This window comes from Ursus maritimus, unplaced genomic scaffold (genome assembly GCF_017311325.1).
Source record: "Ursus maritimus isolate PB19 unplaced genomic scaffold, ASM1731132v1 scaffold_3, whole genome shotgun sequence".
NCBI lineage: Eukaryota > Metazoa > Chordata > Mammalia > Carnivora > Ursidae > Ursus > Ursus maritimus.
In genome coordinates this window covers 2,826,825-2,851,084 of record NW_024425563.1, presented here as the reverse complement: position 1 = coordinate 2,851,084, position 24,260 = coordinate 2,826,825, and the positions used below count along the sequence as shown (strand labels likewise).

Genomic DNA, 24,260 nt, shown 5'->3' with positions numbered 1-24,260 from the left:
GGTTTAACTTCCAGGGAAAGATCAGGCTGAAGCTAGAGCCGGGGAAGGGATTCCCCCATCGATTGTGAAGGGTATTTAAAGACAAGGAGGTGAGTCACATGGCATGTCAGGTCATTGCCCCCCTTCTTACAGCCCTCCATCCATGCTGTTTGCTGCGTAGGTCTGCAGGGCTTGCTAGCCCATACCTGGCCTCTGGGCTCAGACATCTGACGTGCCAGTGGACTATGGTAGAAGTGCCAACCGTCAGTTCCGAGCCTGTGCCCCCGAGTTGTCATCTATGTCTACTTGCCCTGGAGCCCCAATCCCTTGCTGGAGAAGAACAGGTCCCGAGCAGCCCGTGGGTCAGAGGAGGAGGAGTCCCGTCTGGCACGAATGTGGACCTGCCCTACCCCTTTGAGCCGCCTGCTGACCCCCTGCCGACTGGCAGGCTTGTGAGAGGAATGAGACGAATGCTATTGAGATTCTGTGGTTGTTTGTTACCCAGCGATAGCTGACTGACACAGTATGGAGACAAGTGTGTGACGGGGGTGAGGAATGGGAAGCCAGGTTATAAAAGCAAATTGGTTTATGCACTTATCTCACACTGCCGCATCTGCGCCCCATAAGCTTGGACATTTCATTTCATCAGTCGCATTTGGAAAAGAACTCCTGTGAAATGTATGTCCAAATCAATTAAGAATGGAGAACCTCGAGGCTGGGGGTGGATGCCAGATGCTGGGGTTTTTTGTTACTTGTCTGTTTTTCAGGTCCAGTAGCCTAACGCACAGCACAGGGAAGATGGGCATTAGAAAGACCCCCAGATGCTTTTATTTCCTTTAAATAAATGGGTTGGGCCTGTGTTGGCCTCCACAGCAATGCCACTGACTCATGCTGGCATCTGGGAACCATGCTTAGACCCGGCCCCTCTTCAGAGACACGGCAGGGTGAACGCCTCTCGTTTCCCTGGCCCGTGGGAAGGTGGCGTTCCCCGCTGCACGGCTCTGGGTGGTGACAAACCACCGGTCCTGGCCCACGGACAGTGAGCACAAGTGTGAGTACAGCTCCGGGTCTGGGCCTGTGCTCTGATAGGGACCCACCGAGCTCCAAGCCCAGGCAGCCCTGGGGCTGCCATGTGCCGAGTGGCATACACACAGGGCTTGGGGGTCATTTGTTACCTCCACCCCCCAAGACGTGTGGATTTCACCTGCCACGTGAGAAAAGATGAGAACCACATTTTTGAGGGGAAAAAAAAAGCACAAAACCCCACAAAGGAACAAATCGCCTGCCTCAGGCCTCCCTGGGTTATGGAGCTGGCTGGTGAACCCGTGGGTCTGATCTCGGGCCTGCCCAGTTGAAGGGACCCCCAGGGAAGCAGACCCCACAGGCCCAGAGCCAGGCACCCCATCCAGGCAAAGAGAAAACATAAGGAAGGGCCACAAGTAGTCTATTGCTAGGGCTTCTGGGCAGGTGACCTGCGCCCCAAGGTGGCTATGACCCCGGTTCCTGGGACACAGGCTGGCAGGTGGGGCGGGGGGCTCGGGGGCGGGCCCCACCTGTGCTCCGTGAGCGCGCTGTGTTGCTGTCTGGGAATTCTTCCCGATTTGTGAACACGCCCTGCATCTCCATTTCACACTGGGCCTCAAAAATGATACAGCGGGTCCAGTCATGGGGACCAAGTGACCCATAGCTGACTGCCAGCTCAGAGCAGCAGTCGAAGCAGAAAGCCAGCCCTCTGAACGAGGCCAGGCTGCGCACCGGGGCTTGGGAGAAGGGCACCGGGGCCAGGTGAGGCAGGAGTCAGACCCAAGAGCTGGCTGGGGGCCCTGCAGCCCAGGGTGCCAGCCAGGTCGCTGGGAGAGACGGCCTCCTGCTACCTCACACTGAATACTTGTGACCTCCCTACACACAAGTGCTCTCACCCACAGTTCTTCTCTTTTTTTTTTAAAGATTCATTTATTTATTTTAGAGAAGGAGAGTGCCAGCGGGGGGAGGGACAGAGGCAGAGGGAGAGGGAGAAACTCAAGCAGACTCGGCACTGAGCGTGGAGCCCCACACGGGTCTCGATCCCAGGACCCTGAGATCATGACCTGAGCTGAAACCAAGTGTCGGACGCTTCACCGACTGAGTCCCGCAGGCGTGGCTCAGCCACAGTTCTGTCTGGGGCCCCGAGTCCCGTGGCCGGGAAGCAGTCAGGACTCAAACTGTAGGGCCGCACACGCTGTAGACGCCCTTCACGCCGGGGAAACCAGGGAGGTAAGCTGACCTCCCTGTGTGCAGACTGACAGCAGGCAGAGCGGGGGCTGAGCCTGTCCAAGAGCTGGGACAGGAAGACCCACGTGCAGGGGGTGCGGGGGGAGGCGAGGAAGAGGCAGGGCCCCTGGACAGGGAGCTCCAGCCACCCGCCGCCCTCAGTATTTCCAAGCAGGAAGGCCTGACAGAGACAGTGAGGTCTCTGGTGTCGGCGGAGAAGGCGGCCACGCAGCGTGAAGCTGTGTCACCGCATGGGGGGCAGCTCTTCTCCTAGAAGGTCGCCTACGGGTCACCCTTCTTCGGGGACACAGTCAGGACCGAGGGGACCTTTACCATCGCCCGATTCTGAATGAACTTGTTAAAGCATTTTTAGTGTAATGAAAACATTAGATCAATTCCTTGCAGTGATCGTTGTCATTAAATCGATAGCCTGCGTCGGCCATCAAGCTGACGGCTGACGCCCACGCGAAGGTCTGCTCACAATGCGGGAGACCGCCCCGTGCCCTCCACAGAGCCATCGGGCTGCAGGCAGGGAGAGATAAAAATCTGCTCTGTCCGCCGTTCCGAGGCCCCCGAGAGGGGGAGAGAGGTGACCCTCTCCGTGTCGCAGGCATCCCGAGAACAACAGGACGACGATGCAGGTGCTCCCTTACGAAATGCAATTTGCACAGACGACTCGTGCGGTGGGACCAGGGCAGCGTTTTCACTGTGTCTGTGGTGCTCACACCCAGCAGGATTCTCCCCACTCGCTCCATCTTTGTCTCTTCTCAGTGAAAGTAGGGACAGAAGTAAATCCTGGGACAGGAGCCCAGAGTGGGTGCCGGGGATAAGCGCCAGCCTTTGCGGGGCCCTGCTCCCCCAGGACGGCCCCCCCCCCGCCGGCAGCAGCTAACACGCCCACCGAGAAGGATGTGGGTTTCAGGAACGCTCGGACGGGGTCCAGCTGGCGTTTTCAGCTTTCTAAGAGGGTGTGTGTTACTAAGAGAGAGGGGAGCTGGTCTAGGATGACAAGAACAAGTTGTTCAGGACGCCAACGTATCCGGGAGGGTTGAGACCGTACATATCCATCCTTGCACGCAGAGGCCACCTCCCCAAGTGCACACACCCTAGGGCAGAACCTGGGATGGGAACAGGTTCACCATGGGATATTGTTGGGGCAGAAGCACGGAACACCCTGGGGCCGGAGCGCAGCAGGATGGATGTCTGTAGGTGAGTCTGGGACCCTGGGAGCTCTGGGCCCATAGAGATGGGCCGACGAGGGTGTGAAGGTCTGGGGTCCCAGTCCGAATGGGAAAGGGTCCATCTGGAGAAGTAGAATGAGCTGGAAAGTTTGAACCATCGGCAAGACATAAGCTAATTGACAATCACTTGCAGAGGAAAGCTGGACAATGCAAATGAATCCCCTGAAAGAGTTCTAGGCACACAGAGAATTCAGCAAGGTGACACAGGCGGGGAACCGAGTGCAGACGTCCGTGTAGACACGGGAGGGTGGGACGTCTCGGTGGAATACCAGTGGGGGTTGTGCATATGACCACGAACTCAAGGAAAATGGCCGTGTGGAGAGGGACTTTGGAGCCGCTGGCGTGGCATGACGAGCGATGCCAGGCCGTGGCTGAGATCACCAAAATCGAGTACGGGGATGGATTCACCTAATGGAAAAAGTTCTTCCGGGACCATGGGCAGAGCACACGGGCTCTTCCTCCTCTGGGAAAGTACCCTTCTGTACAGACCCCGGCTGTGCGGGACCAGGGCAGCATCCTGCCTGCACTCGGCAGGGAAGGAAGGGGCTTCCCTGGAAAGGAAGGAACTCAGGATTACTTTCCTACCATCTCAGCAGGGGCTTACCCCTTGCCAGTGCTGGAGAAAGGGTGGGGAGCTGTGGGACTGACAACCTCAGAAGGGCACGGAGACCTTCCTAGCAGAGTCAGCTCGACACGGGCCGACCGTGGTTCCGCTGCCCCAGGCTGCCCCAGACAGAGGCCACCGGCGCCACCAGCCCTCCACCCCCCATGGAGCCAGTTGGGTGTCATGTGCCTTTTATCCTCGGTGGCCAAGCAGCAGGCACTGGCAGCCTAATCACATGAGGAAGATGGGACACTCTGGGTCAGGCTGCCCAAGCGCACGGATGGTGGACCGGCATGCAGGGCTTGAAGCACCACAGCCTCATCGTAAGTACCAAATATTTACAAGACACGCTCATGTCTCGTGCTGCTATGTTGCAATAAAGTTGCCATCAGCCAGTTTTACAGCAATGCCCGCAGGCTTCAACCGCTCTGGGGGCTGTCTGGTCCACGAAGGCGTCACATCTCCAAAGTGGCTTCCACGTCCCGAGGGCCAGGCACCATGAGGGGGAGTCTCTCCCCAGGGTGTCTACTGAGACAGTGAACCAGGAAGCTCACGGTGGGCAAGTCTGAGCCCCCAACACTTGGACATGGGCAGGGGAGGGAACGCCCAGAGCAGAGAGGAAAAGGAGCAGCCAGGGTGTTAGCAAGAAAACCAGGAGAGTGTGACAGCAAAGACACGGAGAGCGCAGAGCCTCGGCCCACCAGCCCAGCTGAGAGGAGAAAGGTCCCCCGGATCTGGGATCTGTCAACGTGGAAGCCGCCGTGGGGGGAGGGGCATGGATCCCTGCCCCCTGCGGATTCAGTCCTCTCATCTGCTGCTACCCAGCTCGTCTGTGCACCTCCTTTTGTCTACAGAGCCACAGTTTCTATCTCTATGGTACCAGCGGTGCCCAGACGGCCCACTGTCTGCTGGCCGCCTGAACATGAAGTGATGCAAGAGAGCTTAGTGCCTGAGAAGGGCCAGCAGAGCCAGCCCACCAGGACAGGACCCCAGGCTCCCCTCTCCCAGCTCAACGGCCTCGGGCAAAAAAACCTTGGGCTCTGCTTCAGTTTCCTCATCTGTCAAATGAGGGTAATAATTCCATCTGCCAGTGTTCTGCTGAGTCCCCCCCGTCACACAAAGGAGTAAGGTCAGAGAGCAGAGGACGCCTCAGTGTGGGCGGCGGGGGCGCAATCCTTGGAGAACCCGGGACACTGTAGAGAACAGGGCCAACTACAGCCCTTGACCAAATCCAGCCTGCGCCCGATTTTATAAATAAAGCTTTATTGGGGGCCACCTGGGTGGCTCAGTTGGTGAAGCGTCCGACTCTTGGTTTCGGTTCAGGTCATGATCTCAGGGTTATGGGATCATTGGGTAGAGACAGAGTCGGGCTCCGTACTCATCGTGGAGACTGCTTGTCCCTCTCCCTCCGTCCCTCCCCCTGCACTCTCTCCCTCCCTCTCTCAAATAAATAGAATCTTAAAAAAAAAAAAAAAGCTTTATTCAAACACAGTCGTGCCCCTTGTTTGCATGCTTTCTTTGTTGCAGGTGCAGGTGCAGGTGCCGGGGAGGCCCCAACAGGAAACCACCGATGGATCGGCCGCACCGCCGGCTCACGGGGCCGTGACAGGTCTGAGGAAGGCAAACCGTGCCGAACTTTGCCGGCTTGATGTCCGTGCTGGACACAGAAATTAGACAGAATTTCGGTTCTCGATCCTACTGGCCTCTCCCACAGAGCCTGCCAAGAACAGCCGACGACCACAGAGGGTCTCAGAGGGAAGCCATCCCAGGGATCAGGGAGAGGAACCGCGTCCAGGGCGGTCTGCTCTGCCAACGACACTCTCGGCAAAAAGGACAAGGGTTGGGGGAAAGTGGCAGAGAATGCCGATTTCGTGCATTTTATTGCTAATATTACTCCTAGAATGAGGGCAGGTGCTTCCTTTGCCCCGCTGGGAAAGTTTTCTGTATTCTACTTCCTTCTATGGCAGAACTAGGAGAGTTGCTTCGGGGCACAGAGCAGCCACGTTGCATCAACTGTCAGTGTTCAGGGCCATTTGTGCAAGAGAGACGGGGTTCAACTGAATGGAAGGGGACGTCCCCTCCCAGGTTTCCCTCAATGAGTTTGCTTCAAATGCAAGGATAACCAGAAAGAGATTTTCAAAGAGCAAAACAGAGTGAGAGAGAGAGAAAAGAGACAAAGCCATGGGGGCAGGATTTCCCGAGTGGGGCTGGGGTTGGCCTGGGGGAGCCGGGGAACCCCCACAGAGAGCCACATTCAGCCCCTCCTTGGTGCCTCAGTTTCTCTCTGGCTCCCACAGCGACGCCCAGGGCCTCGAGACAGACTTCTTCACTCTCCACCCCCCTTCTCAGAGCTCCTGCTTCTGCAGCTACTTGGGGACCCCAAGCCCTGCATGGGTGGGTCCGAGGCACGTCAGTAAGTAAGGAATTGTGAGCACCCCAATATACGTCGATTCAAAGCTTTATACATAGGCTCGAAAACACCTTCGAAATATACTATGTATCATTTTAAGATAAAAGATCCATAAATAGAAGGTCTAATACTTCCTTCCTGGCCCCCCGGGCTCTTCACCTTCTCTCCAAGCATACGCCTCAGTCTGGAGACCCTGGACCGGCCAGGCAGCCCTGTTATCCACTGTCCACGGAGTGCTTCTGCGGACAACTTCACTGGAAACGAGGGATCTACTGCTAAGAAGAATTTTGGACGGGTCCAAACACCTTTCTTTTGTCAGAGCTCACTCATCCCGTGCCTCCTCCTCTCCGAGCATGGCTCTGTCCTGGATCACCTGGCAAACTATCTTTGTCCCTCGTCGAGACACGGGACACGGGACATGGGACACGGTACACGGCTCCTCCCAGGCTCAGTTACATGTTTGCATTTTAGCAGGAAGTGATGTTAGGCATTGGGTCCAGACGAAGGACGATACAGGGGTGACTGCTGGTTGTGTGTGGGGTGGGGAGGGGACCATGTCTGAGGCCACGTGGAAAAGGCGAGATGATGGGCGCTCTGAGCAGAGTGCCCATCGTGCACACCTGCACCCTGTTCCTCCCCCAGCACTCACTCCTCGGTCCCCAGCTCACATCCTCTCTCCAGCCTTGCTCACACCGGCTTGGGGGCCCCCAGCCCCGCCCTGCCTCCCACGCCCCCAGTCCTGGCCACACAGGGCACTGGCAGGACTCCCCTGCACCCCGGTCCCAGAGCCCAGCCAGGGAAGCCAGCACAGGTCAGAGTAGAGCTTGGATAGGCAGGAGCGGCCTGCCTCCACTCAGAGACCCAGGGGCCCCGCGATGGGGCCACGGAGCGTGCATCAACTGCAGAGCTAGACTCAGCTATGAATCCAGAGCCAACCGGAAGCATCCAGGCTTCTGTCCCAGCACTGGAGACCTCTCTGTGACAGGGGCCCCGTCCCCACCATGAAGGGCAATCACAGGACTGCCATTCTCTGTTCCGTCCCCTGCTTCTCACCCGAGCACCTCGAGAGACGGGAAGAATGCCCCTGCTGCCTTTTGTCCTCCTAACGACGAGGAAACCTAAACCCACCTATGCTTCTAGAATCCAGGGGCCAATGTTATGGCGAGAAAACCGGCAAGGGCATTTGCTGAAATAAGTTGTAAGAGATGTCACCCAAGTGCTCCAGGGTGGGTGTGCCAGCCTGACCCCCACAGCTGGCCTTGCACCCCCAAGTCCACCCTGAAAGGGAGGCTAGCAGGTGAAGGGACTGGCCAAACCACAGAGCCATGGCAGGCAGAGGAGGCCCAGCCGGCTCCAAAGCAGGACCCACGCCTGGGCCTCATTAGAGCCCTGGACGGCTGCTCGGTTGGGCGCCCCGGCGCAGAGGAGAGGCCGTCCAGCAGCCACACTCACCTCCGCAGAGCACGTCGGGGTCCTGAGCACCCAGGGCCCGCGCCGGCCACGCTGGCAGGGCCAACAAGACCACGAGCAGCAGCACTGACCCCATGCTTCACAGCCACACTCCTCCGAAGCTGGCCCGCTGCTGGGCGCCCCCAGGGAGTGGGAGGTGTCATCCTGTCACCTGGAGACCAGTGCCCGCCCTGCAAGTGCCATACCTGCACCTGTGACCAGACCCTGGCAGCTGGCCTCGGCTCAGCTCGTCACCCCCTACTTGGCCGCATCCCTGCCCAACCCCCAACCCCATCCCAGGTCCCCGAGCTCCATCCTGGTCTGTGGTCCCACCCTCAGTCCTCACGCCCACCCTGGCTCCCCTCACCCGGAGCTGCTGCATCAGTGGGTTCAGCTCCCCGGAGCAGACAGCCCCTGGGTGCCGCCGCAGGCTCTGGTGTCCATGCTGCGGAGTGCAGGTGCTCCCCTGCGGGAGAAGGTGTGCGTTCTGCCGGTCACTTGGCACCGCTGGGCCTTGTTCTCAGCACTGCTGCAGACGCAGTGGGGAGGGGGGCTCCTCTCCAGGCTCCTGTGGGGGTCCTTGCCCTGGTCCCCCCACCCATTCCCCAGTGTCCCCTGCACCCGTCTGTAGGTCCCGTTCCTTCCCACCCTATGCCCACCCACCCCAGAGCCAGGTACGGGAAAGGGTGATGCAGGAGCACCACATTTACATTTTAACCGGACGCTGCTTTGATAAAGCAGCAGGGCATCTTTATCCAAATGAGTCTCGGGAAATCGCGCCAGGAAAGCAGCGAGTACCACCTCCCCCATTCCTGGGTCCCACCCACACATTCCTCGCTCTCCAGGGCCAGGCTTGCCGTCCAGCTGCAGGCTGTAGGGGCGGGGTTTAGATGGAGAAAAGGGTAAGTATTTTTGAGTGAATAAATTTCCCCCAATTTAGCTGATCTCCGTTTTCTGGGAGAGCACAGCAGGTTCAACTCTGTCTAGTCTGGTCGTGAAGGCTCGTCCCCTCGCTACTAAAACAACGCTAGCTCACAGAAGATGCAAGTGGGGGTGTGTTTGGGGGATGTGGGGGGAGAAATGAAAGAAAGAAAGGGGGATAAAAGAAAGAAAGAGGAAAGGAGGGAGGGAAGAAGGGAGGGAAGAAAGGAGGGAAGGCTGTCTCAGGATCACTTGTAGCTCCTGCCCCAGCCCCAATAGGCTGTTTTTCTAGGTGCCTTGGTACCATTTAGTGGCGAAGAGCATTTGGAAGCCAAGTTTGGGGGACTCACTGTTTCCTGCTACCGGAATGTCACTGTTTCCAGTCTCTTTCAGTGGAAGAGGAGGAAATGTCTGTATGGGTCCACAGGCTCAGACACACTCACCCCCCAACACACATCTCGATGCCCAAGCAGACACGATACCTCCAAGCCCAATCCAGCACACCTCGGACTCTTCCTAACCTCCCTTTCTGACACTACTAAGTCCCTTCTCCAGCAGCACGAAAGCTGGCCCCCGTTTTCTCCAGGGTTTCTTTGCTCATTTCCCCTGCTATGCCCCCTAAGCCTCCGCAGTTAGCCATTTGCTCCCGTGCACCAGCTTGCGTGCTGGGTGCGAGGACGTTATTTCCCATCAGGGCAGCAGGGCACCCGGCTAAAAGGCTCCGGTGCCAGCCCCCTGGCGATCAGGGATGGCCACTAGACGAACTTCTGGGTGCTGAGTTGTAAGCAGAAGGAGCTGGGCGGGACGCCGGAAAAACTCATTAAAAGTGGGAATGATGTGGGCGCCTGGGTGGCTCAGTCGGTTAAGCATCTGCCTTCGGCTCGGGTTGTGATCCTGAGGTCCTGGGATGGAGCCCCACATCGGACTCCCTATTCACTGGGGAGTGTGCGTCTCCCTCTCCCTCTGCCCCTCCCCATTCCCCACCTCCCCCCTGCTCATGAGCCCGTCCCTTCTCTCTCTCTGTCTCTCGTGCTCTCTTTCAAATAAATAAATAAAATCTTTAAAAAAAAACAAGTGGGAATGATGTGATGTGAAGTGGGGTATCGGAGCGAATGGTCAAGAAAGAATTCTTAAGACGTCTTCAGTACAAAAAGCATGGTTTTATTAAAGCACGGGGACAGGAGCCATGCGCTGAAAGAGCTGCACTGGGGTCGCGAGGAGTGGCCCATTATACACTTTCAAGTTGGGAGGGGGTCAGGGAGAGCATAAGTCTCTAAGGAATTTGGAGGCAAGGTTTCCAGGACCTCGAGGGGCTAGCTGCTGTTAGGAAAGGGCCACTTACTACTGTCTAGGAAAACCACAGTCATGAGACCCTTCAGATGTGTACTGGTGGGCCATGTGCTTGGAGAATGCCACCAACACATATTTTGGGGGGGAGGTAGAGATAAAGGAAATTTCCAAAAAGACTTTTACAGGATCCTGGAGGTCAGGCTAATGTCAAGCTAAGGCTGCCTTTCGCCTCCAGCAAAGTATTCATGTTGAGGTGGCCGAGCTCCTCGAGGAAGGTCACCCTGCCTATCCCAGGGACTTGTCAATGGGCTGCAAGTTGTAAGGAGAGTTAATTTTTTCTACGTTTCTTTTGCTTTATTCTCCACATCAGGAAGGCAGCTGCAATGGGTCCTTCTTGCCTCTCCTTTGCGCTTTCCGCTTCCTCCTTGGAATGTGGATCTGATGGCTGGAACTCCCGCAGGCATCCCAGACCCTGAGGCAGCCTTGAGGCTGGAAAGCTGAGAGCAGACGCAGAGCGAGAACCTAGGAGCCTGGACCGTGAGGCCTATGTGCCGCTTCCACACCAGCCCCGTGACTGTCAACTTCTGGCCTTCTTTTCATCTAGGGAAAAAGTAAATTCCTCCAGGTTTAAGCCATTGTTATTGTTGGCATTATGTTGCCAGAAGCTGAATGAAATTCCTAACAGAGGAGAGCAGAGAGGTGATTGTTTCCCCTCCCGTTAGACAGTCTACTTAGTCTGCAGTGCAGACATGTCAGCCCCAGCGAACCCCAGCCTCCTGGACCAGCAGGTCACCCCATTCCAGAGGAACCAGTCAGTAAGCTGGGCTGGGCCAGTGCAGTTGTTGGAGGCAAGACCCAAGGACCTTGCTGAAGAGCCAGGAGGAAGAGGAAAATGGAGCATGGGGTCGTGTCCCATGTAACCCCAGAGACAGCAAAGGAGCCAGAGGGGGGTGAGTGAGAGCCTTCTAGACCCCATGCGGTCTGGCTTGCCTTCCTCAGCTCTGGGGGTCTCTGGACCCTTAATAAGCACCCAGTTTCCTTCTATCTGCAGGGCCACCATCCACCGATTACACAGTCTAGAAACCTGGAAGTCTTCCCTAGCAACCCCTTTCCTTAGGCCCCATACCTAATTCGGGACCAATCCTGTCGATTTTGTTTCCTAAATATTTCTGGAATGGGTCAGCTTCTCTCCATGTCTGCCACCTCCACCTGCCCCACCAGCAGCCACAGCAGGTGCTGACCAGGACACCCTCAGCCCACCCGCTCTACTCCCCATGCCGCCAGAGCAAGCTTTTCACAAACAGGCCTTAGGACAGGAGGAAGGTGGGCTTTCCAAAAAAGGGGGCTGTTCAAGAAGTGGTCTCGGAGTATACCTTACCCCAGGCAAACTCCAGATGGACTGAGAAACAAAACCATAAAAATACTAGACTACGTTATGGGACAGTATTTTTAATATAATTGCAGAATGGGACAGGGCTTTTTAACCAGTACCAAAACAGAAAAAAAATCCATAACACAGAAGAAGGAGAACACTCCTGTAATCGTTTCTCTTTAAGTAATCTCTACGTCCAATGTGGGGCTCGAACTCATGACCCCAAGATCGAGAGCCGCACGCTCTACAGACTGAGCCAGGCAGGTGTCCCTCCTCCTATAATGGTTTAAAAAATAAAATGAAACCGATAGGCAGAGCACAGGGATTTTCACAGCAGTGAAAGTACCCTGGGTGATCCTGTTACGGTGGACACGTGACCGTATACATTTGTGCAAGCCTGTAGGCTCGAACCCAGTGTAAACTGTGGACTCTGCGTGATGAAGACGTGTCAGTGTGAGCCCACCGTTGGTCACAAAGGCAACAAATGGGGGTGTGTTGATGACGGGACAGGCCATGGGGGGCGGTGCAGAGGGTACATGGGAAGTCAGAAATTCTGCTCATTATCGCTGTGAAACTAAAAAATACAGACCACTCAAAACAAAACACATTCTAATCTAACAACCTACGGAAAACTGAATAAGGATTTGAATGGGAAGATGAGCAAAATCAAAGAGCTGGTCACGCCGCAAGTTGGTACCGGCGTGAGGAAGCGCCATCCTCCCACGTCGTGAACGGGTATGGCCTCCGTGCGAGGCCATCTGGTGGTGTCCAGATAGCCCCTCAGGCGACAAATACGCATAGGGGGTGACCCCAGGATTCCACTTCTAGAATCCACGCCACACACACACTTGCACGGGGACAGAATGGTTCAGGGTCACGCACGGCAGCACCACCGCAACAGCCGTGGTCGGAAATAATCCACCGTCCGCGGGAAACGGTACCGTCCTGCGTGAAGGCATCTTTTCATGTACTGCTATGGGGTCATCCCCGAAACGTATATTTAAGCTAAAAAAAAGGTTCCAAACCATGCGTATGATGTCATGTGCTACTGAAGGGGAGCAGACTTTGTCGCCCCAGATTATGCCTCTTTGGCGTAAGGATTATTTTAGGTTGATTATTTTTAAGAAACTGCAGATCCAGGAAAAGCTCTTCACTTCCCCCTTAGCTGCCTAAATTTCCACTGGGAAGGGGACCTGGGCCAGGAAGGAAGCTAAAGCCAGAGATTCCTCTTTACCTAGGAAACCCACCTGCATCACAGGGCAGCCTGTGTTTTCCAGACACCTCCTCTGCCTGGCCTTCCTCCCCCTTGCAGCCCCGGACCCCATCCCTTCCTTCTGCTTGGGGTGTTCTGTAAGCCTCAATCACCTGGCCGCCCTATCAGCCTCATATTTTGGGGGTTGCCATATGTTCAAAATTTATCTCCTGCTAATCTCTTTTTTAAATTATTTATTTATTTTTAAAAATTTATTTATTTGTCAGAGAGCAAGCACAAGCAGGGGGAGCAGCAGGCAGAAGGAGAAGCAGACTCCCCACAATGCGGGACTCCACCCCAGGACCGTGGGATCATGACCTGAGCCAAAGGCTGACACTTCAGCAACTAAGCCAACCAAGCGTCCCCAGAATTGTCTTTTAATTCCCTAGAATTTTAAAATCCTTAGAATTGTCCGACTCTTGATTTCGGCTCAGGCCATGATCTCACGGTCGTGAGATGAGCCCCGCATCAGGCTCTGTGATCAGCAGGGACCTGCTGCAGAGTCTCTCTCTCTCTCCCCCCTGCACTTTCTCTCTCTCACTTTCAAACAAACAAATACATCTTTTAAAAAATAAATAAAATCAATGTATTTGTTCTATTTGAACCGGATGCCATCAACTTGTATTAACATAGCATTTCCCATTTAAAGGTTTTGTGGCAAGGTAGTGTTGAGCTGACCCTCGAGGCAAGAAAGAATGAATAAGAGAAAAAGCCAATAACCTCACCCCTCTGAGGTTTCAAGCACCATCTCATTTACTGGGAGAGGTATTTTTCTGTCATTGAATTGTTTTGTCTCTTTTACTTAGACTGGAACCTCCTGGGCACGGCCGGCGTGACCCCCCGCTCCTCATCGGAAGCAACAATAACCGCTTGCATTAAAGAAAGGAGCGCACGTGTCATGGCCGGAATATCGGAACAGATTCACGGACGTCTGAGAGGAAGAAAGCAGGGCTGCGACCCCCCTCCCGGCTCGGGGTTCCTTCCTGGTGCAGGCAGGAAGCGAGCCCTCCTCCAGGGTGTCCTCAGGCAAAGTGGCCTCCTGCCCCCAGCCTCCCACCGGGGCTTCAAATGCCTCCTCTACACCCTGCATGTGCACGAGCTTTTGTTTCTAAAAAGCATCACCCTTACTTGCGGCAGGGACCCCTGGAGCAAGAGTGCTGGACAATTAACCCCGCTGGCCAGCAAAGGAGGGAGCTCCCTCCTTTGGGTGTAGAGACTGGCCAGAAGAGCTTTTCCCTAAGCTGCCGCAAAGGAACTCTAGAAAGAGGAAGGAAAATGAGCTGAGAATCTGAGAATCTCCTCCATCCGACCTCTTTTCTCCCTGCTCACCTTCCTTTCTTCAACGTATTTGTCTGAGAGACAGAATCAGAGTCTTGTGTTTTCTGGGAGAAATATTGCTGCTGTGGAAGCCTTTCAGGACCTGGGCCCCCGAGCAGCAGGCTGACGCCCCAGCAGGTGGGCTGGATGGGAACTGGGACAGGGAGCCACAGGGACACCTGGACATGCAGACCCCACTGGGGACCGTAGACCTGGGGCGGAGCCAGAGGTCACACATGGGCCACCAGGCTCCGACCTCCAGCTGCTTGCTGTCCCCAGGCCCCTAAGCTAGGCACGGCAGAGAGCAAAGAGGTGATTTCAGGGGAGTTTACTAATGGGCCTGGCAGCTTGAAGCAAAGTGGGAAGGACACTGCAGTCCCTGGGGCCTCGCCAGCTCTGAGCCCAGAAGGACGACCGGAGCTCGGAGAGGACAGTCGTAACAAAGGCTGGCTTTACGAATCGTGACCTTCAGTGGAGGGACGCCCACACCCCCTGCCGACCCAGGGAGCAAGCATAACCCTGCACACTCCAGCCTCGGGCCACCGTGCTGGCATTGGAGGGCTTGGAGCAGAGGACACCCCAGTGGGTGGGCCTCCCGGGGCTCAGGGAGGGCTGGGGAGGGATGGAGGAGGGGTCCTGCACGGAGGCCTGGGGTTACACCCTTTCTGCTCTGCTCTAAACAACCCACTGAGTGTCTGGATGTCTCTCATCCCCTCTTTACCCTACCGTCCCCCCTCCTCCCTGTCTGGATTACACAGCTCAGCTCGCGGCTCCCACCACACTGCCTCCTCCAGGCTGGAGCCAAGTTGCTCCAAAGACACCAACATAATTGCAACTCAGACCCAATACCCAAGTGGCAGCCACACCGCCCTGAGGGTAAAACGCAGTGTCCTTAGCACTGGTGTGGAAGTCCCACACAACCAGCCCACCGGCCTCTCTCTCTGCCATTGGGTTTACGTTCCCTATCATGTTTCTTCAGACCTCTGCACCCCGTTTACAGGTGTCCCCTCAGGCTGGTCCTCCCTTCCCAGACCTTTCCTTATTTGTCCAACTGCTCCTGGTCCTTCAAGACTTGATTCAAGCGTCACCTCCTCCAGGAAGCCTTCCCTGAACACCTGCCTGCCCTCCAGTCTAAGGTTGGGTCTGGCTGTGGTGCCCCCAGGGCAGTGCTCAGTGTCTTTCAGAGCGCCCCCTTCTGTCCGCACTGTGATGGTCCCTGCCAATCCATCTGCTTGGAGGAGCCTGGAGGGTGGGCCATGACACTGGTACAGAGCTTCTGAACGCATCCGTGGGGACTGACCTGAGCAGCTCCCTGTGACTGCAGGGCTCCATCTTTCCAACGATAAAAAAGAGGATATTATTACGTGAACTCCAAGAGCATTTCCAGCTTGAACATTTCAGCAATTGTCCTTGAACTAAAAGCCACGGGAAACAGAACTTGGCACGAGAGGCCAGTGTTCTCATTGGCTGCACTCGGCAGGTCCCGCCCTGACTGTGACCTTGGGAGCACCGTTCTGGCCAGACCCGTGGGCCCTGCGAGTCTCCGGCTCTCAGGAAACTTCCCCAGCAGCAGGGCGGCCACCGCTCTGATCTCGCTGTAATAGGGGTTGGGGAACATGTGTGCCCGCTTGCCTGAGCATGGCAGGGCTGTGTATAACAGGCTCACGCTTGCAAAATAATGGGCGAATGGATCATAAACAATATTGTGTTAGCATTTTGCATGTTCCCCGGTTTCCACTGGAAATAATCAAGGCTGTACGAGTGCGGATGGTCCTTCCCGGAAACAGCGCCCATCCCGCCAGAGGCAGCACTTCCAACGTTAGCGGGCAGCCCGGGCTCTGTCTGCCCAGGGACGCCCCGCGGGCGTCACCCACACAGTGGCCCCAGCAGCTCCCAGGTGGGTCCCCGGGTCTAACGGGACACTCGTGTCTGGGAAGAGCGGTTTGCTCCTCCCCAGCAGCAGAACCCATGTGTTGCTTGCGCACCCACGGCAGATGCTGGGCTGCTCTGGGGCCTCAGAGCAACCCGCCCCTGCGGCTGCAGGCCTGGCAGCACGGGGGTCTGCCGGAAACGCCTAGTGAAGGAGCTTCCGCCCCACATGCCCATCTGTCCTGGGCTCGGAGTCACACAGCTGGGAAAGGCTCTCCCCACTCTGGACTTTGGGGGCCCAGGGCTGGAGAGCGTCCAAGGACCCTCCCAGCCCCGGGCAGGCCGGCAGAACCAGGGGTGGCTCCACACAGATGTGGCCGGGCTTCAGGGTCGGCCTGGGGGTAGGCGTGCGTGCAGGCCCTCAGTGGACAGGAAACTGTCATTCTTGAGGTTTGTTCTTTGCTTGGAACCTGAGAGCGGCAGCTGTCCCGGTGACCGTGTACTCTAAACATGTGGGTTTACATACGAGAAAACGGACCGCCCCGTCGGCCCTGTGGCTTGTGAGAGGCCAGAGGTGTGGTCAGGGCCGAGAGACTGGATGGCCCAGGCCCACCACCAGACCAGAATGAAAACACCGCAGCCCACAAGGGCCAGTTCTGGAAAGCATCCCACCGTCCAGGGACCAGCCCAGGAGCCAGCCCCACTCCCAGGATGCTGGACCTCTCTACTGAGCGACCAGCTCAGGAAGCACTGAAACAGCTGGGCCAGAATGGCCAGGCCCTGACTGATAATGGCCAGCCACCCTAGCTTCCCCCGCCTCCAGCTCGGGGCCAACGGGGAAAGCCAAATCCACTCCCCTGACTCATCCTGTAGCATGCTGCTTCCATTAGCCAATGCCCCCACCCCGCCGGCGTGCCGCGCCCACAACCCTTGCAGGGCTCACCTGACCCCCCTTTTCCACCTTGAGGCTGTCCCACCGCCGTGCCTGCCTCTGTGTCCCTACCTAGCTTGCGCGATGGCGGCTGACCCCCGGGCGCCAGCCAGCTCTGAGCCAGCAGCCTCTGCTTGCTCTCCCTTGGGACCTTCATTTACTTGCAAGCCTCCCGGGGCCTTCCCTCGAGCTTTCCCGCCCGAGCGGAGCCGTCCAGGGCCCGGCTGCCAGCTGCGGTAGGCCCCCAGGCTTCCCGGCCGCCAGGAGCCACCCAGTGTTTGGAATTGTTTTCCTTTGGAAACATTTATTCAAACCTCCAAACAATCAACTTACAGCTGAACTTCTTGAGAATTATTTTTGAATGTGGCGTTTCCTGGCTGCACATAACCTGTATTTGGCCACGTTTATATTTGGAGTCCTGTCCCTTAGGAGTTGTTTGCACACATTTATTTTACTTTGCAGCTCTCCTCTCGTGTTGATGGCCCGCAGTCGCTGGGAGGCTGCCCAGTTCCTGCTGGAGGCTCAGATGTCTCGAGCCTGTTTTGTGCCGTGCTAGGGTGCCCTCAGGTGTGAGAGGCTGCTCCGTGTTTGAATATTTTCTCAGTCACTAAAATGCAGTTCACACTATGAAGTTGCGTTGCTTTGGAAATCTGACGTATCACTTTTATAGCAAAATCTCATGAGATTTACAATGCATTCCATTAAAAAATGTTTAAAGAGGGGTGCCTGGGTGGCTCAGTTGTTAAGCGTCTGCCTTTGGCTCAGGGTGTGATCCCGGCGTTCTGGGATCGAGCCCCACATCAGGCTCCTCCACTGGGAGCCTGCTTCTTCCTCTCCCATGCCCCCTGCTTGTGTTCCCTCTCTCGCTGGCTGTCTCTTTCTGTGTCAAATAAATAAGTAAAATCTTTAAAAAGAATGTTTTAAAGAAATATTACTTATAATTCTAAACTCAAGCTCTTCTTTTTATTTGTTTTTAAATTTTATTTATTTATTTGAGAAAGAGAGAAAGAATGAGACAGAGCGCACAAGCGGGGGTAGGAGCAGAGGGAGAAGCAGATTCCCTGCCCAGAGGGAGTCGATCCCAGGATCCTGGGATCATGACCTGAGCCGAAGGCAGACGCTTCACCGACTGAGCCACCCTAAACTCAAACTCCTCTTAAAAACAAATATTCAGGGGCCGCCTGGGTGGCGCAGTTGTTAAGCGTCTGCCTTCGGCTCAGGGCGTGATCCTTTCGTTCTGGGATCGAGCCCACATCAGGCTCCTCTGCTGGAAGCCTGCTTCTTCCTCTCCCACTCCCCCTGCTGTGTTCCCTCTCTCGCTGGCTGTCTCTCTTTCTGTCAAGTAAATAAAATCTTTAAAAAAAAAACCAAACGAACAAATATTCAGTGAACAACCTCCGAGGGGAAGAAGAGTACGAAACCCCAACATCTAATGAGAAAAAGTTAATTTCACAAGAAACAAATTCTCACTTATTCGTGAGAGTTCCTGTGACCAGGATCTGTCACCTTATCACTAGCGTTCCACAAATCTGAGCTATGGGAAAGACTGACTTTGCTTCTGACCAATAATTTGGCCCCTCACAAGCAGTCTTTTCTAGCTTATTTCCTGTCCTTCTCACGGGAAGGCTGGGTGAGTGGCGTGTTTTACTCCTGCTCTTCTGGAACAGGTGACCGTGGCATGCCCCCTGTTCTCCCCATTACCAGAAGAGTTAATGAGTACAGGTGTCTGCAGACAGCTTTGTAAATCTAAAGAGGGACATCACTGGTTCCGGGGGAAGAGGCAGGGGAGCTGGGGACAGGGAACTCAATTCACTGTCGGAAACTTTGCAGAATACAGACACTTGCGCCTCCCTTCCCTCCCCCAAAAGTGCAGGCCACACAATATGGAATAGACAGTTCCTCAAAAGTATCCAGGCTCATTTGCCACCAGGAAGCATGGACGGGCTTACTGGCTGTTTCTCTGCCTTCAAACCACTGCCACGAGTCATAGGGCATGTCTTTGTATAAGAAGTTCTCAAAACACGTGACATCAGTGACATCACGTTAAAATTAACACCCAGGATGCGTCCAAAGGGGAGGTGGAGGGGCGGGAAGAGGGCGGTAGGCAGCCGACTCGGGTGGTCACCATCTGCACCAGCTCAGCCTCCCGTCCCACCTGGCCGTGCCCCCCGCTGCCCTGGCCACTCCCACTATCTGAGCCCGTCTCCTTGATCGCAGGGAGGCTGGGACCCTTGGAGCAACCTGTGCCTGGTCCCCAAATTGCACAGAACCTAGGAGCAGAGACAGGAGACCGCGTCCAGAAACGAATTACATACGTCACAACAGAGGTTGCAAAAGGGCGATGGAGGAAAACATAGTCCAGAATGCAGGCTTGAGGTTGGAGACTATGGTTTTCTGGCTCCAACATGAGCTCCCGAAGCTTAGAGACGCGGGGGAGATCCCTGGACCTCCCGCTGCTGTTCAACCGAAAGCCATTTCATTTGTTTTAAAGTGTTTTCATCACATTTTAAAGATGCCTCACCGCCAGAAGATGAAAGAAATGTTTGCCGGAGTAATTTTTCATAGTTCTGCTCTTTTTTGTCTGACTAGATCAATAAACTAACTGGTACCTAGGAAAATGACTGTGTTTTGTATCTGCGGGAGCTTCAAAAGGCAAGGGGATGCGAGATTCTTCTAAAGTTACGGAGCAGTGTTTTGCACGTCGAAATATGTACATACTCATTTATCTTCAAAGCCCTGAGCTGATGGCCTCTGAAGAGATCACAGCTTTTCCCTCCGTTTGGGACGTCAGTCAAGGCCTCCTTCCCCGGGAGGCGTGAGATGTTCTTTTTGCTGCACAAAGCAGGCAAGATTCCTGGGATGAGCTCATCTGTCACGAATACTCCTTCATTACAAAACTGCCTGAAAGTCTATGTGCACCGCCCCCCCCCCATGAGCCCCCACGCGGGGTGAGATGAGATCGCGGCCACACACACGGGGCTCTTCAGAACCGAGCAGCGGACCCACGAGCGCCCATCAGCCCTGAGCAGCTGGGCGTGTCTGTGCTGGTCAGCCTGGGTCTCGGGGTCCCACCAACTTAACGGGTGGCCGCGTCTGACCGGAAGGGCTCCTCGTGACTGAAGACGCAGAAACAGGGTAACACGCAGGCCTGTGTTGATTCTCGGGTCCCCAAAGCTCATTTCTGTTTCGTTTTAACACTCACTGATGGACTGGGAGCTCCGAGAACAGCAGCCTTCGTGGAATAAATGATTAAGTTGAGAAGTTGGGTGTCTGCACAGGCTTATCGTCCCAAATTGCAAATCATTAGCTGGTTCAGACTTGAGCTGTGACGAGCACATAGCATTGTGTAAGAGGCCTAAATGGGTCTGCTCTGCTCCTGTATTTCAGCCCTAATGCTTTCCCAGCAGGAAATTTATTGAAAAAAAAAATCATTCTGACTGGAAAGGAAAAAAAATGCGCATCTTTCCCCAAACACTGAATGATAAATATCTGATGAGTCCCGTTTCAGTTAGAAAGGGACTGACGACGTGTGTCCCTGTTCGGTCTACTGTCTCCCTATGTAACTAATGGAAACTGTGAGAGAATAAGGGAGAATACAAGGTTAGTAAGATTTTGCATTTCAGACTAGTTTGAAGATACTGGTTTGGTGCACTAAAGAAGAAGAAGAAGAAGAAGAAGAAGAAGAAGAAGAAGAAGAAGAAGAAGAAGAAGAGGAAGAAGAAGGAGAAGAAGGTGGTGATTATGAAAAAATGTGTTGACTCAGTTATTTTATTTTTGTTTTATTTTATTATTTTTTTTTAAAGATTTTATTTATTTATTTGACAGAGATAGAGACAGCCAGCGAGAGAGGGAACACAGGCAGGGGGAGTGGGAGAGGAAGAAGCAGGCTCATAGCAGAGGAGCCTGATGTGGGGCTCGATCCCATAACGCCGGGAACACGCCCTGAGCCGAAGACAGATGCTTAACCGCTGTGTCACCCAGGCGCCCCTCGGTTATTTTATTTTTGTAACCATTTTATTTTTAAGTAATCTCTATACCCATCATGGGGCTCCAACGCACAGCCCTGAGATCAAGAGTTTCACATTCGATGGATGGAGCCAGCCAGGCACCCCTCAGCTCAAGTATTTTAAATGAACGAAAAGAGTAGATATTTATCAGAAATATAAAGTATGTTTTTCTAAATTGCAAAAATCCTCTGTAATGCAATCAAATTCTAATTTTAAATTATCCAACTTACCAATTTGGAGTTTCAGAGATCTTGTTTTCCTTAAGAAGAACATCTTGCACGGCATGGTTTGAACTCACCTGCTCCCGCCCCGTCTTCCCTCTGAATAAATGGAGTGAAGAGATACAATGCGGTTATGTTCTGGCAAACACACTGTAGGTTGAAATATCATTAAGTCAAAAATGCATTTCGCACACCTAACCTAGCAAACATCACAGCGTAGCCCAGCCCACTCTAAGTGTGCTCAGAGCTCTCACGTTAGCCCACAGTTGGGCAAAGTCATGGAACAGGAAGGCTCTTGGACAATTAAGTGTCAAATATCTCCTGGAATGCACGGACTGTTGTACCGAAAGTGATGGACGGGACGGCTGTGTGGGGACAGACGGTTGTCGGTATATCGTGATCGCGTGGCTGCTGGGAGCTCGGCCACTGCCCGCCATCACGGGGGAGGCTCCGACCACGTTATCACTAGCCCGGGAAGAGATCCACATTCAGAACTCGGAGCACGGTTTCTACTGAGTGTGTATCACTTTTGCACCATCGTAAGGTGGAAAAACCACGTAAGTGGGACCACGGTTAGGTCTCAGACCGTCTGTATTCCATTGTTAATCCAATGAACAGACCATCTTGAACAACTTATGTTTATAAAATGCATTATATATTAGTCAGAAATACGAAACAGGCCCACATCCTCAATCCAAATTTCAGCCCATGTTCCAAAATGGGTCCTTTTAGGGGAGCTGTCCATGCAGTGCTGGCAGCCACCAGCAGGGGTGACGTGACAGTCCCCCAGAGGGGAGTTCGAGTGGTGTTAGGAGCCTACCGTGATACTGTCAGGACAGCTAAGAAAGGCAAACTATGTTCTCTCTTCGTTGTCTTCTTCCCAAACATGTTTGACAACCCCCCGTTCGTGAACATCTGAATTCTCTGAGACAATTCTTTTGTGTGCCACCATGCCACTTCAACGTAAGGTATCAAGCATGGATTAAGAGGGACAAGCTCCTATATAAAGAATATTTATATCTTAATTGTCTCGAAAGCGTGGCATGGGAATTGAAAATTCAAAGGTCAGAAATTCTATTTTGTTTTTCTTATTTTTCAAGAAATCAAGAGGCCAACAACATAAAGATCGATAGAAATGCATTTTCCTTGTCTCTTTTGCACATTATACTAAACAGGAAAGATGTCAAGCTGACAGGACTTCATGATGTTTTCTATCTAAAGGGGAATTGCCTTAGCATGCCTACTAATAGAGATACCACCTTACAGGTAAAAGGACTAACAGACAAATCATGAAAGAGGTCATTATGAAGGATCGTGGACATTGGAAAGCGTGTTTGACCTCAGGAGCAATCAAATACAAAGGAAACCCCAACTGAGATGTTATGATCCACCAGTCGAATTATGACACACAAAAAAATGTATTAATCACAAGAACTGAATGAGAGATGATACATCGATCCAATCTTTCTTGGGGGCAGGGGAGATGTGGACAGGGATTCAGGAGCATTAAAAATGTTCATAGCCTCTGACTCATTAGTGACCCTACTGGGAATCTAATCCAGGAAAAAAAAAATCTCAAATCCAAAGATAATGGATGAGGTTGTTTATTCCAGCAGTGCACACAAGAGAAAAACACAGGGCACATTCTAAATATCGCCAATAAAATAGTTAACTAAGTTATAAAACTCATATGATTATACATATTTAGTCAATAGAATGATACCTATACACAGTTTCAGAGATAAGCATATGAAAGAATGTAGGCAAATCGTTTCTAAATGATTTAAAATGGGTATTTTTCACACTATTCTTTTGTTTACCTACTTCTTTTGTTTTATGCAATAACCATGTTTATTCCAGTGATAAGAAAACTCTAAAAAGATATTTTATTTAAGAAATAAATTTGCTGGGGTGCCTGGCTGGCTCAGTCGGTAGAGCATTCACGTGCTCCAAGATCACAAGCTCTTGATCTTGGGGTTGTGAGTTCGAGCCCCATGTTGGGTGTAGAGATTAGTTAAAAATAAATCTTAGGGGTGCCTGGGTGGCACAGTCAGTTAAGTGTCTAACTCTTGGTTTTGGCTCAGGTCGTGATCTCATGGTCATGAGACTGAGCCCCGCGTCGGACTCCGTGCTCAGTGTGGAGTCTGCTTGAGATTCTCTCTCTCCCTCTGCCCCTCCCTCCCCCACTGCACTCTCTCTTCCTCCCCAAATAAATAAATAAATCTTTAAAATGAAATAAAAAGATAGAAAAATAAAATCTTTAAAAAAATCTAAAAAAAAATAAATTAACTAAGAGTGTATGAGCAAATGCTTGTGTTGAAATACTAAGTGGATAAGAGGAAGGTATAAATGTAATACACAGTATTAGATACCCTGTGTAAGATCACATGCATAAAGGAAGGAAACACACAAGAGGTTGAAAGTAGTTATCATGTATGACTAGGTTATGAGTAATTTTATTCTTGTTTCTATTTTCAGTTTTCTACAACAGGCATACATATCTTTTAGTACCGAAAAAAAAAATTAATGAAAACAATGAACCCTGACCCATAACTTGTACCATAGTAAAAATTAACTCAAAAAGGACCATAGGCTTCCATGTAAAACCTAAAATCATAAAGCGTCTAGAAAAAAATCTTCGCAACTTTGGGTTAGGCAAAAATTACTTAGGACGCCAAAACCACAACCCATAACAGAAAAATGGATAAATCGGACTTCATTAGATTTAAAAACTTCTGTTTTTGGAAAGATACCGGCTGACATCTCATACTGATAGGAAAACACAAGTCGCTAACCAGGAGAATATTTGCAAGGCACACGTGTGGTAACGACTTGCATCTGTCATATAAAAAGAACCCTCAAAACTTGACAATAAGAAACAAAGAGCCTAATTTAAAAATGGGCACACGTTTTGAAGAAGAGAGATGGGTGGCCGAGGAGCACATGAGAAGCTGTTGAAGCATCCTTGGTCCCGCTGGGGAAATGCCAACAAAAACGGAATGAAACACCACAGCACATCTCTGAGGATCACTACGTTAAAAACAAAACGAAACACTAACAATACCAAGTGCCCACAAGGACTCAGAGCAACTGTATCTCTCATATTCCTTTGCCGTAAAGGCAACAGTGCAGCAACATCACCCGGCT

The 24,260-nt window shown here is 53.1% G+C and overlaps 1 protein-coding gene across 6 annotated transcripts in view; it reads right to left on the bottom strand.

Moving 5' to 3' along the window:
- Window positions 1-24,260, bottom strand: part of CNPY1 (canopy FGF signaling regulator 1) — an 88,135-nt gene that overhangs the window by 46,901 nt on the left and 16,974 nt on the right. For 4 of the 6 annotated variants that reach the window (XR_005838423.1, XR_005838427.1, XR_005838425.1 and 1 more), the window contains exons 4-5: window positions 21,123-21,212; window positions 10,477-10,744 (exon numbers count right to left, since the gene is read on the bottom strand). Coding sequence is in view for 1 of the 6 variants with exons in the window: in XM_008688578.2 (XP_008686800.2) it covers window positions 21,123-21,177 (55 nt within the window). In the remaining 5 variants the exon portion in view is untranslated. Of the gene's footprint in view, window positions 1-10,476; window positions 10,745-21,122; window positions 21,213-24,260 lie in introns of those variants that run through there. The other 2 variants (XR_005838424.1, XM_008688578.2) reach the window with 1 other exon arrangement.